A 14,596-nucleotide genomic window follows, 5' to 3' on the forward strand; every position below is an offset into this window, starting at 1 on the left:
CATTGGAAACAGAGACCAGGCTTCTACACTAATACAGCAGGTGGCTTTAGTTCACTTTGTTTCATAAGTAAGTGGACAGGTATTTTTTTACTCAATTGTTTAATTAGGTTCTCTTTATCTAGTTTTAGGGCTTGTATGAAGAACAGTTCAGGTAGTATTTATGCAGAAATATTGAAAATTCAAAAGGGTTCACAAAACTTTCAAGCACCATTGTATTCCACCAGCAATAGTAAGGGTCAATAAGGTTATTATTTTTTGCTATTGTACCTTACACATTAAAACTTTACACATTATACTCCTAGACTGTGGCTTAATTTACTGCATTCTCAGTTGTACAGGTCAGAGAGTCCAAAGCGTGGGTTGTCTCCTGCTTCCTTGCTCAAAGATGGAGTCAATCAAAGTGTAGTCCAGCCCCCTTTCCACTGAGCATGCCCAGTTTTTGACTCTGTCTTCATGCAAAGAGGACACGAGGAGAGAGTGCTCAGAAAGAAAGATAGAAAATATAGGATCAACGCTTTGGATTCTTTGAGAAAAAAAAGAGAGAAAAGACAAAGAGTGAAAGTCAGCAAACCGTGAGTAAGCGAAAGAGCCGGGACCTCATCCCAATGCGGGAAAGCCCGCATAGCTGTTTGGTGTTAAGAGAATAAGCGGCAGCAGCCTCAATAAGAGCGGGTGGGCTCTCGATCAGCTAGCAAAGGAGAGCAAATTAACTCAGCTTTCCCAGAGCCTTCGTTAAACAAACCAGAAACCGCACAAGCCTCCAGCGCTCTCTTTAATTGGAGGCTGAGCAAGTTACCATCACAGCCACACACGCCTACCCAGGAGAAAGGGAGGCTAGAGTCCATGCTCAGGCCGGTCTGAGTATACTCTATCGGCAAAAGCCAAAGGGAAAGATCATGGCCGAATTTTCTGAAACAGAGGCAAGCCTGGAGGAGCAGGAATCCCCTGCCCACAGTTTGAGCAGAGAGCAAAGCACAAAGGAACCCAGAGAGGCTGGGAGAGCTTCAGAAAGGCCTCTCAGCAGGGTGTCCAAGGCAGATGAGAAGGAGGCATTAAGGAGACAAAGGGCTATTGAGAAATGCCTCCCAAGGCCGGAAAAGGAGGCGAAGAATGGAAATTCCCGCGCTCCAACAGGCAAACCAATGAAAGCGAAGTATCAGGAAAGGAGCGCAACGCTAGAGGGCACTGCTCTTTGTGTGAACGAAGGATTGAATGGATCAGAAAGACAGTGCTCTCAGGCATGCAATGAAGAGCCCTCCCCCAAGAGAAAGAGATTTTCAACTGAGTCTAGTTCTTCCTCCACACCATCGGAAGTCGGGGAGCAGTCCTTTAAAGAGGAAATGAGGGCTATGACGAAAGAAATGATGGCAGAATTCAGGGACAGTCTTGGTAACAGATCCAGCCTGATGCATAATGAGAGGAGACAGGATGCTCATCATCATGCTACTCGAGCAGGAGAAGTAAGGGAGGAACTGGGCTTCCAGGGAGAAAGTTCCAGTAGATCAGACACTCACAGTGAGGCCTCCGTTTCAAGAGAGGAAGAATATAGGGAGTCAGCTTTCTCAGATGAGGAAATTAATGAACCAGAAACTCCAATGTTCACAGGTCTATTTCGTCACCAGCTGTTTAAGATGCTGCTGGGGAAGGCTAAGATAGCAACAGGCCTGGGGAGAATCACAGGGACAGAACGGTCTGAGTTAGAACCATCTGATCCCAAAGATAGATTCTTTGCCAGAACCAAGGTTGAAAGTGAATCCATACCTTCACCTGAATTGTTCAGGGAAGTGGTGGAAGGTCAGTTGTACAAACCAGTTATTTTCCCAAAGCCAGGGAGGGAATGAGAGGAAATTTTATAATGCGGAACTAGCGGACTTATTCCCAGTCCCCAAGATAGCCCAGTGGCAACTTCCACGTCTGCTACAATGTTGGCTAACGAAGCTGAGGATGATCTAAAGGGGGAGGATAAGAAAACAGAACAGACCCTACAAAAAGTTCACCAGGCCACGGCATGGGCGGTAAAGGCCACATCCACGGCATCATTTTTCAGCAGAGCAGTCCTGATATGGATTGAACAGATGCAGGAAAGGATGCCACCTGGCAATCTTCGATTGCAACAGGATTTGAACAAAATAACTGCTGCAACAGAGTTCATAGAAGACGCCACACTTAATGGGGTCAAGTACGCAACTAAGGCCATTGCAGTTTCAGTAGCTGCAAGGCGACTTGTTTGGCTCCACCACTGGCAGGCAGATCTGAAACATAAATGGAAACTGGCATCAGCTCCAGTTAAAGGGGACAAACTTTTCGGGGAGGCCACTGAGCCATTACTGATTGAAACAAGGACAAGAGGAAGGTCTTACCCAGGAAACTTGGTCAGGCAGATAGGCAACCTTCTCCATATACACGGCAACAGCCCTTTCCTATCTCGGGGAGTGGCTTCAGCCACTCCCCATACACACAGAGACAGTACACACAGACCCCTACTAGACATCCAGATAGGTCAGGATTTAGAGATGGGGTGGACAACAGTCCCAGGAAAGGCGCCCCTTCTGGAGTTCGACCGGCAGGGCCTTCCGGCATACAAAGTGACAGCCGGAACAATGAGCCCATCGGCGAGAGGCTGGGCCTATTCACCAACCGATGGGTGTCGACTACAACAGACAAGTGGCTCCTAGACACATTAAGAAAAGGCCTAGTTCTGTAATTCATCTACATACCCCCGAGCTCATTCAGAAGATGCCCGACGCCAAGGGACAGAACCAAAAGGGTAATTATGGAAACAGCAGTTCAACATCTGCTGGACATTCGGGCGGTACAAGTGGTACCAGAGAACGAACAGGGACAAGGGTTCTATTCAAACCTGTTTGTTGTGCAGAGGGCGTCGGGGGGTGGAGACCAATTTTGGATCTCAAATTACTAAACAGGCACATAGTATGCAGGAGATTCAAGATGCAGTCCCTGCAAGCTATACTAGGGAGCAGAAGGGAGGGGGATGTCCTGACATCAGTAGACCCCACAGATGCTTACCTACACATACCTATTACCAGGAGGCATCAGAAGTTCCTGTGGTTTTGTTACACAGGGAGACACTACCAGTACAGGGCTCTACCATTCGGCCTGTCTTCAGTGCCAAGGACTTTCACCAAGGTCCTGGCAGCAGTAGCAGCCTTCCTCAGGACAAAGCCCATATGGGTCCAATGCTACTTAGATGACATATTAATACAGTCAACGTCGACTCTAAGAGCGCAGAGCAATCTAGAAACCATGATACAGACATTACAAGACCATGGCTTTTCGGTGAATTTTGAAAAGAGCCCCTTAGAACCGACCAGGCGATTACAACACTTAGGAGCTGTAATAGACACCAACTCCTGCGAGGTTTACCTGTCACAGGAAAGGCAGAACAGCATAAGGTCATAAATAAATCAAGTGAGCACAGGTCCGGGGGTGTCCATGGACTTGCTGTCACAAATACTAGGGAAGATGATATCGTGCATCTCGATAGTACCTTGGGCCAGGCTGCACACAAGGACATTGCAGTGGTTCCTATTACCTTACCAGAGAGCAGGCAAGGGCAATACAGGAACCAAGGTATGAGTCCCCCCCAGAGTGAAGCAGTTACTCTAGTGGTGGAGATCACCCGCAGTGACAAGGGGATGGAGATCACCCGCAGTGACAAGGGGAACCCACCCGACTATCACAACAGAGTGTGATAGTCAAGTTTGGTAGGCTGGGGAGCCCACTGTCGGAGCCAGATTACAGAGGTCAGTGGTCTCAGTCAGACCTCAAGAACAACAACTGGTTGGAGCTCAGGGCATCTCATCTGGCTCTAAGGGCCTTTAGGTCAGTGATAGTGGGACAGCATGTGTTGATCCTGACAGACATGACTGCCAAAGCTCATATCAACAGGCAGGGGGGTACTCACTCCCTAGCGCTCATGCAAAAAGCAGAGCGATTGGGCCGCTGGGCAGAGACGCACCTTCTATCGATCAGGGCAGAACACATATCGGGAGTGGAAAACGTTCAGGCAGATCGGCTCAGCAGAACAATGGTCGACCACTCAGAGTGGCACCTACACCGAGACCTGTTCAGGGAACTGTCGCACAGATTTGGGAGAGCAGTCCTGGACCTGTTTGCGATGCCAGCAAATGCACAACCCCCAAGATTCTACTCGAGATTCCCAACACAGCACCAATACGCTCCGAGGAGCATGGCCAAGGAGTTTGCTCTACGCATTTCCCCCATTCCCCTTGAAACACCAAGGGTAATCAAGAAAGTGATAGAAGAGGGGGCGGAGGTCTTAATGGTAGCACATCACTGGCCCAGGAGGTCTTGGTACACGGATCTGGTAGATCTGTCGGTATCCAGACCATGGAGAATTCCCCCAGACAAGGTAGAACTGAGTCAGGGAGCCATACGACACCAGAGCCACAACGGCTGCAACTAACCGTATGGCACTTGAGAGGACCACGCTAAAGCATTTAGAGTACTCAGACAAGGTAATACAGACACTCCAGGCATCCAGGAGACCATCAACCAACAGAATTTATGATGCTACTTGGAGAGCATTTGGAACCTGGTTTTCCAAGAAACAAATAGATCCAACCACAGTGTTAGTTACTCAAGTGCTGGATTTTCTCCAGGAAGGCCTGGAGAAGGGTTTAACCCCTAACACCTTAAGGAGGCAGGTAGCAGCGATAGCTTCAGTGTTGGGTTGTGGGACCTCAGAGTCCCTCTCACGACACCCCCTAATCCATACCTTCATCAGGGAGCAACCAATCTAAAGCCACCAGTGATACACAGGTATCCTACTTGGGACTTGAGAAGGGTGCTAAGGGCACTCATGACTGAGCCCTTTGAACCGCTGAGGTCAGTAGGACTTAAGGTGGCCTTCCTAATAGCCATTACATCAGCCAGAAGAATTTCAGAGTTGGCAGCATTATACGTGAGGGAGGACCTCTGTATAGTTCACCCAAATAGGGTAGTATTAAGATTACATCCGAACTTTATCCCAAGATCAATTCTATGTTCCATAGAGCACAAGAGTTAGTACTACCAGACTTCTGCCCAGAACCGGTCCATAGCCTAGAAAGGAAGTGGCACTCCTTGGATGTTAGGAGAGCTATATGCATTTATATTAAGAGAACAAGTTCCATTAGAAAAACAGAAGCATTGTTTGTTTCATTTAGATTGAGTTCGCTGGGACAAAGGCTTTCACCGTCTACCATAGGCAGATGGATCAAGACATGTATCATAAAAGCTTATGAAAGCCAATCATTGCAATTGCCAGGTAACATAACGACACATTCAACCAGGAGTGCAGCCACATCAGCGGCATGGAACACACAGGCCTCAACTGAAGAGATCTGTAGGGCAGCAACGTGGTCATCACCATCTCCATTCATCAGAAATTATAAACTGGATACATTTGCATCAGCGGAAGCATCCTTTGGAAGAAGAGTGCTACAAAGAGTTCACACGGAGATGGGGGCTCAGGACAATTAGCTTGGGTACGTCCCACACTTTGGATTCCCCGACCCGTACAACTGAGAAAGAGCATTGGGCTTACCTGAAACGCATCTTCTAGTTGTACGGGAGGAGACTCCAAATCCCACCCTTAGATAGTTAGTCCCAAGCTCAGAATGGTCAAAAACGAGCACCAAAGAACTCTCCAAGTCAATCATCAGCCTTCATCAAAAACTGGGCATGCGCAGTGGAAAGAGGGCTGGATGAAACTTTGATGGACTCCGTCTTTAAGCAAGGAAGCAGCCCACGCTTTGGATTCTCCTCCCGTACAACTAGAAGATGCGTTTCAGGTAAGGCCAATGCTCTTTTTCATGGCAAGTACTCCAGTATAAACCACCTGCTTACCTCCATCCAATATCCAGTTCTTTAGTATTAGCCTTCACTGTCTCTTCCCATTTTGGCATCCACTATATTGTAATTGTCATTCTCTGAATTTCACTTTAACAATGCCTCCAGGTTTGGGAAGGCTATTCTCGGCTTTCTGGCCATTTGGGGACCTTTAGTTGTGTTGTTGTTTCCTCATAAGCATGTCTTTTCTTTTTTACAGGCTTTTTTAAAAAAACCTCACACAAGCGTGGATTCCTTCAAGACTTTGCCACAGCCTCTATCACACATCTTCTTAAAAATAAAATAGAAAGTATTGAATAATAATTATGATAAAAATGCCAAATCCAGCCTAAATATCTGGTTGACTATGTGATGAACCATAATAATAATAATAATATGTTCCTCTTCTACACTGTATAAAAGTTTAAGCGTTTAAATTCTATAAGCATGAATGAATTTCTGGTTTGAAAAAAATTATTTTCAAGCAGAGCAGCAAAGAGAAGAACTATTTTTTATACCAAGCATTTTAAGTAAGAGGACTGTACCTTGGGTGGAAGAACTGATTATTGTATACGTTTGATTTTTAAATATGTATAATCTCCTTTCCCTACCACCCTTTTAAGATGCATGTTCAAGGCATGTTTTTAAATCTGGTTCAGATTTTTTAAAAAGTGTATTGTTTGAAATGCACATTTTGGTTATCAGGTTTTGGAGCCTGAGATGGTGTGTTTGAAGTGTATTCCTGTTGTAGTTATTTTCATGTTTCGCCTAATTGTGCCAAATTATATTGAGCAAGACAATCAGCAATATAATAGCTTTTTCATGATTGTAACAGTTGGTGCGCTGTATGTTAGCAGTGCCTGATGCTAGTTCCTGCTGTATTTTTCTCTATATATATTTGGATATGCAATTGTGTGGGAATAAGAAGTAGTACACTGTAGAAAGTAGAAAGGCAATTTCTATTATGAATGGAAATGTGCAGTCATAATTATGGACATTTCTACAACTGTGTCTATCATAGTATACTTCTCTTCAGACAAATATATCTCATGCAGTTGTGTGTATTATTTAGAAAAGGAAAAAGGAAAAAACCCTGGTATTTGTGAGAATCCATCCTGGATGACCAAGCTGCCCAGGAAGTTATGTATTCTAAATCATGTTTCTAACATCCATATCATCTACTTTTGTAAGAACTTATACACTGTGTGTATCTTTGGAAGGTAGTTTAGTTTTGTGGTTTTGTTCCAGATATAAAGCAGATTGGTTCTGGTCATTTATTGTTAATCATATTCTTGGGGAAGGTAAGAGGTGACTGGACCATTGATCCAGAAAACTGAACTTCAGTTGTTGATCCCAGCACCTCATGCTGATGAAAAATGCCAAAGGTTTTTGCTGAATCTGATTCTAATGAAATGGCCATTGTTGGGACATTTGGCTTGCCAGCTATTCTTGATTTTTCCCAGATAATCTCAGTAGTAGTAGTCAGTCCCAAATCTATGCACTGATGCCAGATAGTGGATTTTGAAGTGGCAGCAGTAGCAGCCCCATTGCCCTCATGGTCAAAACTCTCTGCCAGGAAGAAATCTTCAAGTGCCCACTTTTAAATAGCTATTCAACTTCACCTACTGTATGTCTGTGCTTTTGGGGAAAAAAAGAGAATAGATAAAGCTGCCTCTCAAGGAACAGAGCAATTCTGGGAATGATTTCAGGCACAGCGTGCCAAGGAAAAGCTACTTCAAACTTTCTACTTTCTTGAAGGGTTTTATCTTTAGGGGCCAGATAATGGCTGTATCCATATGACATTAGTTAGTCTGGATGGACTTTAGTACTACAATGGGACTCTGGAACATTGCTTTTTTTTGGGGGAGGATGTTGTTTTCTTTCTATTGAAGAGAAAAAAACTATCCCACAGATCAACTTTAGCTCAGGTGTGACTCACAAATTCACCTGTAACCAAAGGCTGTGCCTCTTAGGAGCTAATGACCTGAATTACAGAGGTTTTTTTAAAAAATCTGCTTCCTGTTTCCATTTTACATGGATATATAGTCCATTGAATTTAATACAGCTTGCTTCTAAGTGCATAAGATTGGACCTGCAGTTCTTTGGACAGCTAGGAATGCAGCTACCTAGGGCAGAAGAGTTCCTATTTCAATCATTCGCGTAAAATTATTCTTCCCTCAATTGCTGAAGGCTGCCAATGCCAGAAATCCCTCCCTGTTCTCCCTTCAGCTGCTAGCCCACCGATTTTACAATAGTGACAAGTCTGGCTCTGCTGGCTTGCTTAGTAGGGAAGCCAATAGGGTTAGTAGGATCAAACTTTTATGAAGCAGCTTCTCTGCCAGGATTATTATCACTTCTCCTGAAATAAGATACATTGGTTTGTAAGAAATATAAATTATATGTCAAAATGTAAAAGACTTTTAAGAATGCAAAATTGCAAGAGGGTTGCTTGGCTTGTTCTCCTAAGCAAACAATATGGATAAATTGAACAAATTTAAAATATAACTGTAGGTGGTTAAACAACCCTAAAAATATTTGTGCTGGATTGTTTCACAAAACACTTGATTTTTCTCTACAGCCTTTTTACTGGCAGTAAATGAATTATACAATGCTTCCAATTTGTCTATGATTTTTTTTAAAGAAAAAAGTTGTTAAAAGATACTTTTTCTATTATAATTTTCTAAAAATAAAAGCAATGAATAAAATGAAAATATGGTCTATGCTACGTCTGTTATTTACTTGTAATCCATTTGAAGAAATCAGAATATGTGACAATGTTAAAACTTAGTTTCAATACCTTGCCCCAACTCAGTTTTCATTTATACTTCCCTCTTCCATAGTTAATTGGAAAAATCTGAACATGGCTCAATACTAGCTACAAGTCAGTGTTGGCACAGATACCTCCTAAAGATTACCTCAGATTCTGAGACTTATGACAGGTAGTCTCCACAAATCACACAAATCACTATCTCAGAACTTGTCCTTAAAAATCACAGAAAACAAGAAAATTATAAGAAAAAAAATTAAAAAACCCAACCATCTCTGTTAGGAGATTGAGAGAAGTTCAAATAAGAGAGGCTAAGAAAAACCACTCCAGAGTCCTATCTTCAATGTAAAAAGGGCTTCTCCCTTAGAGCACCTTCCCAATGCTAAATACCCCATCCTGTTGACCCTGGCAAAAAAAAATTGGGTAGAAACCTGTCCCCTAATCAACTGGAGAGGATTTGAAGAAGCTTCTTGAATGAGAAGTGAAACTTCTTCAAGAAATAGAATAGAATAACACAGTTGGAAGGGACCTTGGAGGTCTTCTAACCTCCCGTGTTGGAAGGAAAACAAGAAAGTCCAGTTGCCTTTTGAAAAAGTACCTTTGGGACAACCATGACTTGAATGACTGAGAATCCCCACAGACATACAACTGGAGAGAATCCACTCTATTAGTTCTCAAGCTAGCCACTTGTAATGAGTCACTGATCTGCACTCAACAAGAGCAAGAGCCACAAGCTTATACAGATCTTATATAAAATATTAAAGGCAGCATGCATATACACTAAAGAAAATCCACAATACAGGAATAATTTTTTTTACAACTGATAACAAATGAGAATGAACACAGTACACATGGCATCCTTCATGGTGTGAAATCATTACAGATGCATTCTCAGAAAGATCACATTGTAGCTTTGCTATTGAACTGAGCTAAGAACCTGTTCTCCCAACAGACTGGCCCTGCATTCATTATGGAAGACGGAAGAGATAAGGAGGCATGACATGGATCCTCGAATCCTGCCTTTCAAGACAAGGACTATTTTAATCAATTAATCACTACCAGGCAGGCACCTACAAATGAAAAAACATGTATGTACACAGATAGCTCTCAACACACAACCTTTTGTTTATTGACCGTTCAAAGTTATAATGGCACTTAAAAGCGATTTGACCTTTGCAGCATCCCCATAGTTACATGATCAAAATTTGGACTGGCTCATAATTATGACAGTTGCAGTGTTCTGGGATTATGTGATCACTTTCCCAACATTCTGATAAGTGAAGTCATTAGGGAAGCCAGATCCACTTAACTATGTTACTAACTTAACAGCTGCAGTGATTCACTTAACAACTGTGGCAAGAAAGGTTGTAACATGAGGCAAAACCACTTAACTGTCTCACTTAGCAACAGAAATTTTGCACTCAATTGTGATTATAAGGCAAGGACTACTTGTATATGTATAGTATATCAGTAAGCATAAATATAACTGATTCATCCTGAGCTCCTATTCAAATCTCCATGCAGATTATTTGCTTCTTTCTTGTTTGCAAATACTCGTGTAACATTTGTGGGTTAGAGTTTAAAAGGCTCACAGACCATTTTCAGTTCAGTACAATTTATAGAAGTTTGGGACAAGTGAAGAAACTGAGGTTCAGCTGCTGGAATAACACTCTTTTACATATGTCCCCCATATTTAAAGCAAAATGACTGAAGTACTGTAGTAATAATAACAGGATTTTCCAATTTCTTAATTCTGAAACCAAGATTTAATCGTTTTCTACCTGACTCTGTAATAGGAAAAGGAATTCTAAAGGACCTGATGGTGAAATACATTTATTTTAACCAAGCCAAGCATATGCCTCTGCTGGTCGCTGAGCAGTAGGATTGTAAAAGATTCACACCAACACGTTTGCAACTACCCAACTCCTGAGTCTCAAGATGGAAACAACAACGTCACCATTATGACTTTGTGTGATCATTGCTACTTTCATCAGTCCTGAAAGCCTGGCACTCTCTCGTGTCCTATCACCAAGTTCTTTGTGCTATAGAAAGTGACAGGAAGAGCCAAATAGGCATTCTTTACATATTTTCTCAAATTTCATTTGCTTTTCTCTATTCTCTAGAACAGGGGTGGGCAAACTTTTTGGCTCGGGGGCCACATTGACTTTTAAAATTTGACAGACGGGCCGCTACCTGGTGTCGAAATGCCTGTCATTACAAGTCAAAATCAAATGAATGCAATCATTCAATCATTCACATCAAACCTTAATTCTGTACCAATCTTCGACGGGCATTAAAAAGACCAACGGGCGGATGTGGCCCACGGGCCGTGGTTTGCCCACCCCTGCTCTAGAAGCTTGGAAGGACTATGATAAATTATATATCAAATGCATTACAAATAGCTTTATACCAGTGCTCTCGAGCAAACATACAAAATCTTGCTACAGTAGTTTTTCCTTTTCATGTCTTACTTCTAAAAGTATAAATATTAGAATTAAATTACTCTAATTTGCTCAATAACACCGAACAGACCTGTATTTTTACCACTAATCTAATCCAATTTAAAAATTATGTTCTCATTTTGTGAAGCCAGGCTTTTTTCAGTGAGGCTATCTATACTGAACCCACATTCTTCTGGTTTCCTTGCTCAGTTTAAGCTTTAAAGCCAAAAGAAAATCCATATTTAAATTTCCTCTCCACATTTGATAAGCTCATGGCCAGACCTCGCTTACTGCCTGATTAATTACATCATTATCAATTACTAAAACTATTTTTTGTTTCATTATCTTTCATTTCTACAGAACAAGGTGTAAATGCACAATCTGTTCATATTAAATCAATTACCCATATTAAATGAATTATACATTCCAATAATTGGGAAGAGATATATTCTTACCTTCGCTTCCCCCAACTCATACCTTTTTCTTTCCTTCATCACAGCCAGCAGTCATATAATGAAAGGTCACTCTATCACTACACATGAAGAAGCAGACTTGTCTCAATTTTTTTTAATTCTAAAGTAAATCACAAACAATACAAATACACTTGTGTGCAAAAATTAGGCACCCTTGGTCAAATTGTACATTTCAATAAATCCTTAAGCAAACAGAAAATGGCAAAATTTCTACATAATACAAAACCACACAATAGTGTTCTACAAATTTCAATGCATACTTAACAATTTACGTGCAGTTATTTATAGATTCAAGGTAAGAAGATACTCGGAGCAGAAGTTTGGATACTCTTTCAGGCAGTACTTTGTAATACCTCCTTTGGGAGACATTTTCTGTAACCAGCTGAGTAGTTCTAAGCTTTGGTTTTGGAATTTATTCTCACTCTTCATTAACAGAACTCTTCCAACTCAGAAATATTCTGAGACTTCTTGGCCTGCAATGTACTTTGGGATCTCCCCAGATTTTCAATAATATCTAGGAACTGGAAAGACCATTCTAAATCCTGTTTTCTTGTAACAGTTTCATAATTTATTTGGAGGTATATTTCGGCTCAAGGATTTGTGACATAAATGGAATGTTAACACAATTTAAAAGACATTGCATGGGCACCCTGATGGAATTGGTACCAGCAGAAACAACCAACTGAAATAGTCTTAAAAATTCAAATGGAATCTTCAGGATAATATAAGAAATGTCACTTTGTGGAAAAAAAATAAGTATAAAAAAAGAGTTTTCATTTCTAAATAAAAGCTTCATCTTAAACTATTACCTAAAATATTATCTGTCTATATCTAAATTGAGTGTCGCCTTTAGCTGCTATTCAGTTAAAAAGCATGGAAAACATGTGAAAAAAATCTTCAACTTTTTTGAATGATTTTATTAGAAACATGTTTTCTTGACATCAAAAATCTTAAGATTTATCTAGGTTACCCCAACTGAATAAATTGCCATAGAATGCCAAAGAATTCTTCAAAGAAATTTTAACTGATGAACACGAACCTCAGCATTACATGCTAAATATATTTACCCCCAATATCAGAAGTCTACTGATAATGAATGGCTCTGATCCAAGTTTATATTAACTGGTAAAGTAAATGTTATGATGAATAGTTTATTCTTGATCCCAAAAGTTGTTACTTTTCATCTGCTACAGAAATGGAAGAGGAAAGACCCACATCAGATATACAAAGGATATCTGTGTCCTAAGCATCCACATCAACATAAACAGTTCAGTTCAGAAGACTAATTTATTTGCCAGGAACTACATCGGAATAATCCTTCAATACACCAGCCAAATGATCATTGTGAGTTTTGAATCTCCGTTTCTTCTGAGATACTGGCTTCTTCCTCTTCTGGATAGGAGCCTAAAAATAAATAAATAAGTCACATTCACGAGAGCCCTGTTCCCCGAAGGACTTTCCCAGGTAAGGATCCCATAATACACCCTTCTCAATTGTAGTCCCCCATCTGTGGAATATCTTGCTCCCCACCACTTCTATGATGATCTGCCACAGAGGGGAAAACTGGCTCATGGAAAGAGCACTGGAAAAGAATCTTAAGTTTGGAATCTGCCTCTTTGAACTGTTTCAATTATGGTTAATAGGTTGTTGTTGTTTTTTGTTAATTTTGTTCAAATCAAATCACAATTTGATTATGGCTAGCTGCCAGCAAGAAAAAATAAACATACTTTAAATTTCAAAATGTATTATCTGTTGCATTCTTTAAGCTGGATAATGAAACTGATACATTGTAAGTGATCTGAAAAATCCAGCTGGTTAATAGAAAGGCTGCATAATAATCATCTGACCTTCCTGCTATTATTACTAAAAAACAAGATATTAAATTTTGACACAAAGCCAAATAAAATCTAAATGTAAAGGCATGTGTAATCATTTCAATCTTTTTCCTGTTTTTTTTTTAAATTTTGGTTCCTGCTGTCGCAATTGCTCTACTTGGGGTAGACAGCATAGAAATATCAGAAATAAACAATGAAATCTATTTGAGCCTTTAGAGGATTGTACATAACCCATTTTTAAATAAGTAGAACATAAATTGTACAGGTAAGCCATCCAGTAATACACAGGTGTTTGATCCAGAAATTGGAAAATACCCAACATCAGTTTTGCAGATCCAAACCTTTTTTGAAATCTTTTTTGAAGCAGGGTGGCAAAATATTTTGGCTATTACTCATGAAGGCATGAGTTTTAAAAAAATGCTCTGGGGAGGTCCTGAGCAATCCCACCTCATCCCAAGACTGAAATTTTCCATTAGGGGATTAAGGGACAAAATGAGTATCTTAAATTAGAAAGTTTAAGACATCTACTTGTTTCTGTCCAATCCCCAAAAGATTTTGATTTAGAAATGAAGTACGCAAATAAGTAAACAAGTATGCGTGTCTTTCAGAACTGCAATGCTTTTGTTAAACAAATCCAATTCCACACAAAACTCCCACTGGGGCTCAGCTTTCTAAGATGTACACAAGCCCTACACTTGTAAGGGCCAAAATGTTTAAACTGAGAGCACACATCACAGTTAGGGATTCTTGCAAAAAAATGATTGGTAGTACTGAGCAAAGGCACCAGAAACAGAGGAAGAGTGAACAGCATTCCCCTGACCACTCTTTCTAGTTCATAATTTACAACTCTTGTATTGCCAAACACTCAGCTTACTTTCTAAGCATCAGAGTTTTTGTTTCTTTTTTTGAAAAGGAGAAGCCAATTCTTTGTCTTTATTGTGGAATAGGGATGAACTACAGCTATATAGAACTTACAAGTGCATTCCATTCCAATCTCAAAAGTTAGTATATTTTTATTCTTGAAGACTGAAGGCCAGACCAGGTATTATCTGAACAAATGTGCAAACTCAGTTGCTCTCAGTTCAAGGCTTAGAATGTATACATTAATTTGGGGGTGGGGGTGGGTGGGAGGACAGTTAAGCATCCCTGCTAATGTCCCCATTTCTCCTATATTGGTGATATTTAAAAAATGGCTCTGTGATTCAAGTTTGTTCTTGCACCTCTTAT

The 14,596-nt window shown here is 40.8% G+C and overlaps 3 protein-coding genes across 7 annotated transcripts in view; 2 read left to right on the forward strand and 1 right to left on the reverse strand.

The window, feature by feature from the left end:
* RBPMS (RNA binding protein, mRNA processing factor) overlaps positions 1-8,564 on the forward strand; it is a 113,079-nt gene extending 104,515 nt beyond the window's left edge. For all 5 annotated transcript variants that reach the window (XM_087957365.1, XM_087957368.1, XM_026672908.2 and 2 more), the window contains one exon: positions 6,074-8,564. The gene's annotated coding sequence lies outside the window, so the exon portion shown is untranslated. The remainder of the gene's footprint in view (positions 1-6,073) is intronic.
* Positions 897-3,552, forward strand: LOC148132409 (uncharacterized). The gene is given in 3 exon segments (XM_087954213.1): positions 897-1,794; positions 2,337-2,706; positions 2,709-3,552. Coding segments are annotated over 3 exon segments (1,980 nt in total). The 3' UTR covers positions 3,421-3,552.
* Positions 8,565-11,613: 3,049 nt separating the features above from the next.
* The window catches only part of GTF2E2 (general transcription factor IIE subunit 2), a 49,953-nt gene continuing 46,970 nt past the window's right edge, over positions 11,614-14,596 (reverse strand). The window contains exon 8 of the mRNA XM_026672902.2: positions 11,614-12,938. Within this exon, the coding sequence (XP_026528687.2) occupies positions 12,822-12,938 (117 nt within the window). The 3' untranslated portion in view covers positions 11,614-12,821. The remainder of the gene's footprint in view (positions 12,939-14,596) is intronic.

Source organism: Notechis scutatus, chromosome 2, assembly GCF_049901735.1.
Source record: "Notechis scutatus isolate UNSWTSFEM ecotype Mainland chromosome 2, rNotScu1.2, whole genome shotgun sequence".
Taxonomy (NCBI): domain Eukaryota; kingdom Metazoa; phylum Chordata; class Lepidosauria; order Squamata; family Elapidae; genus Notechis; species Notechis scutatus.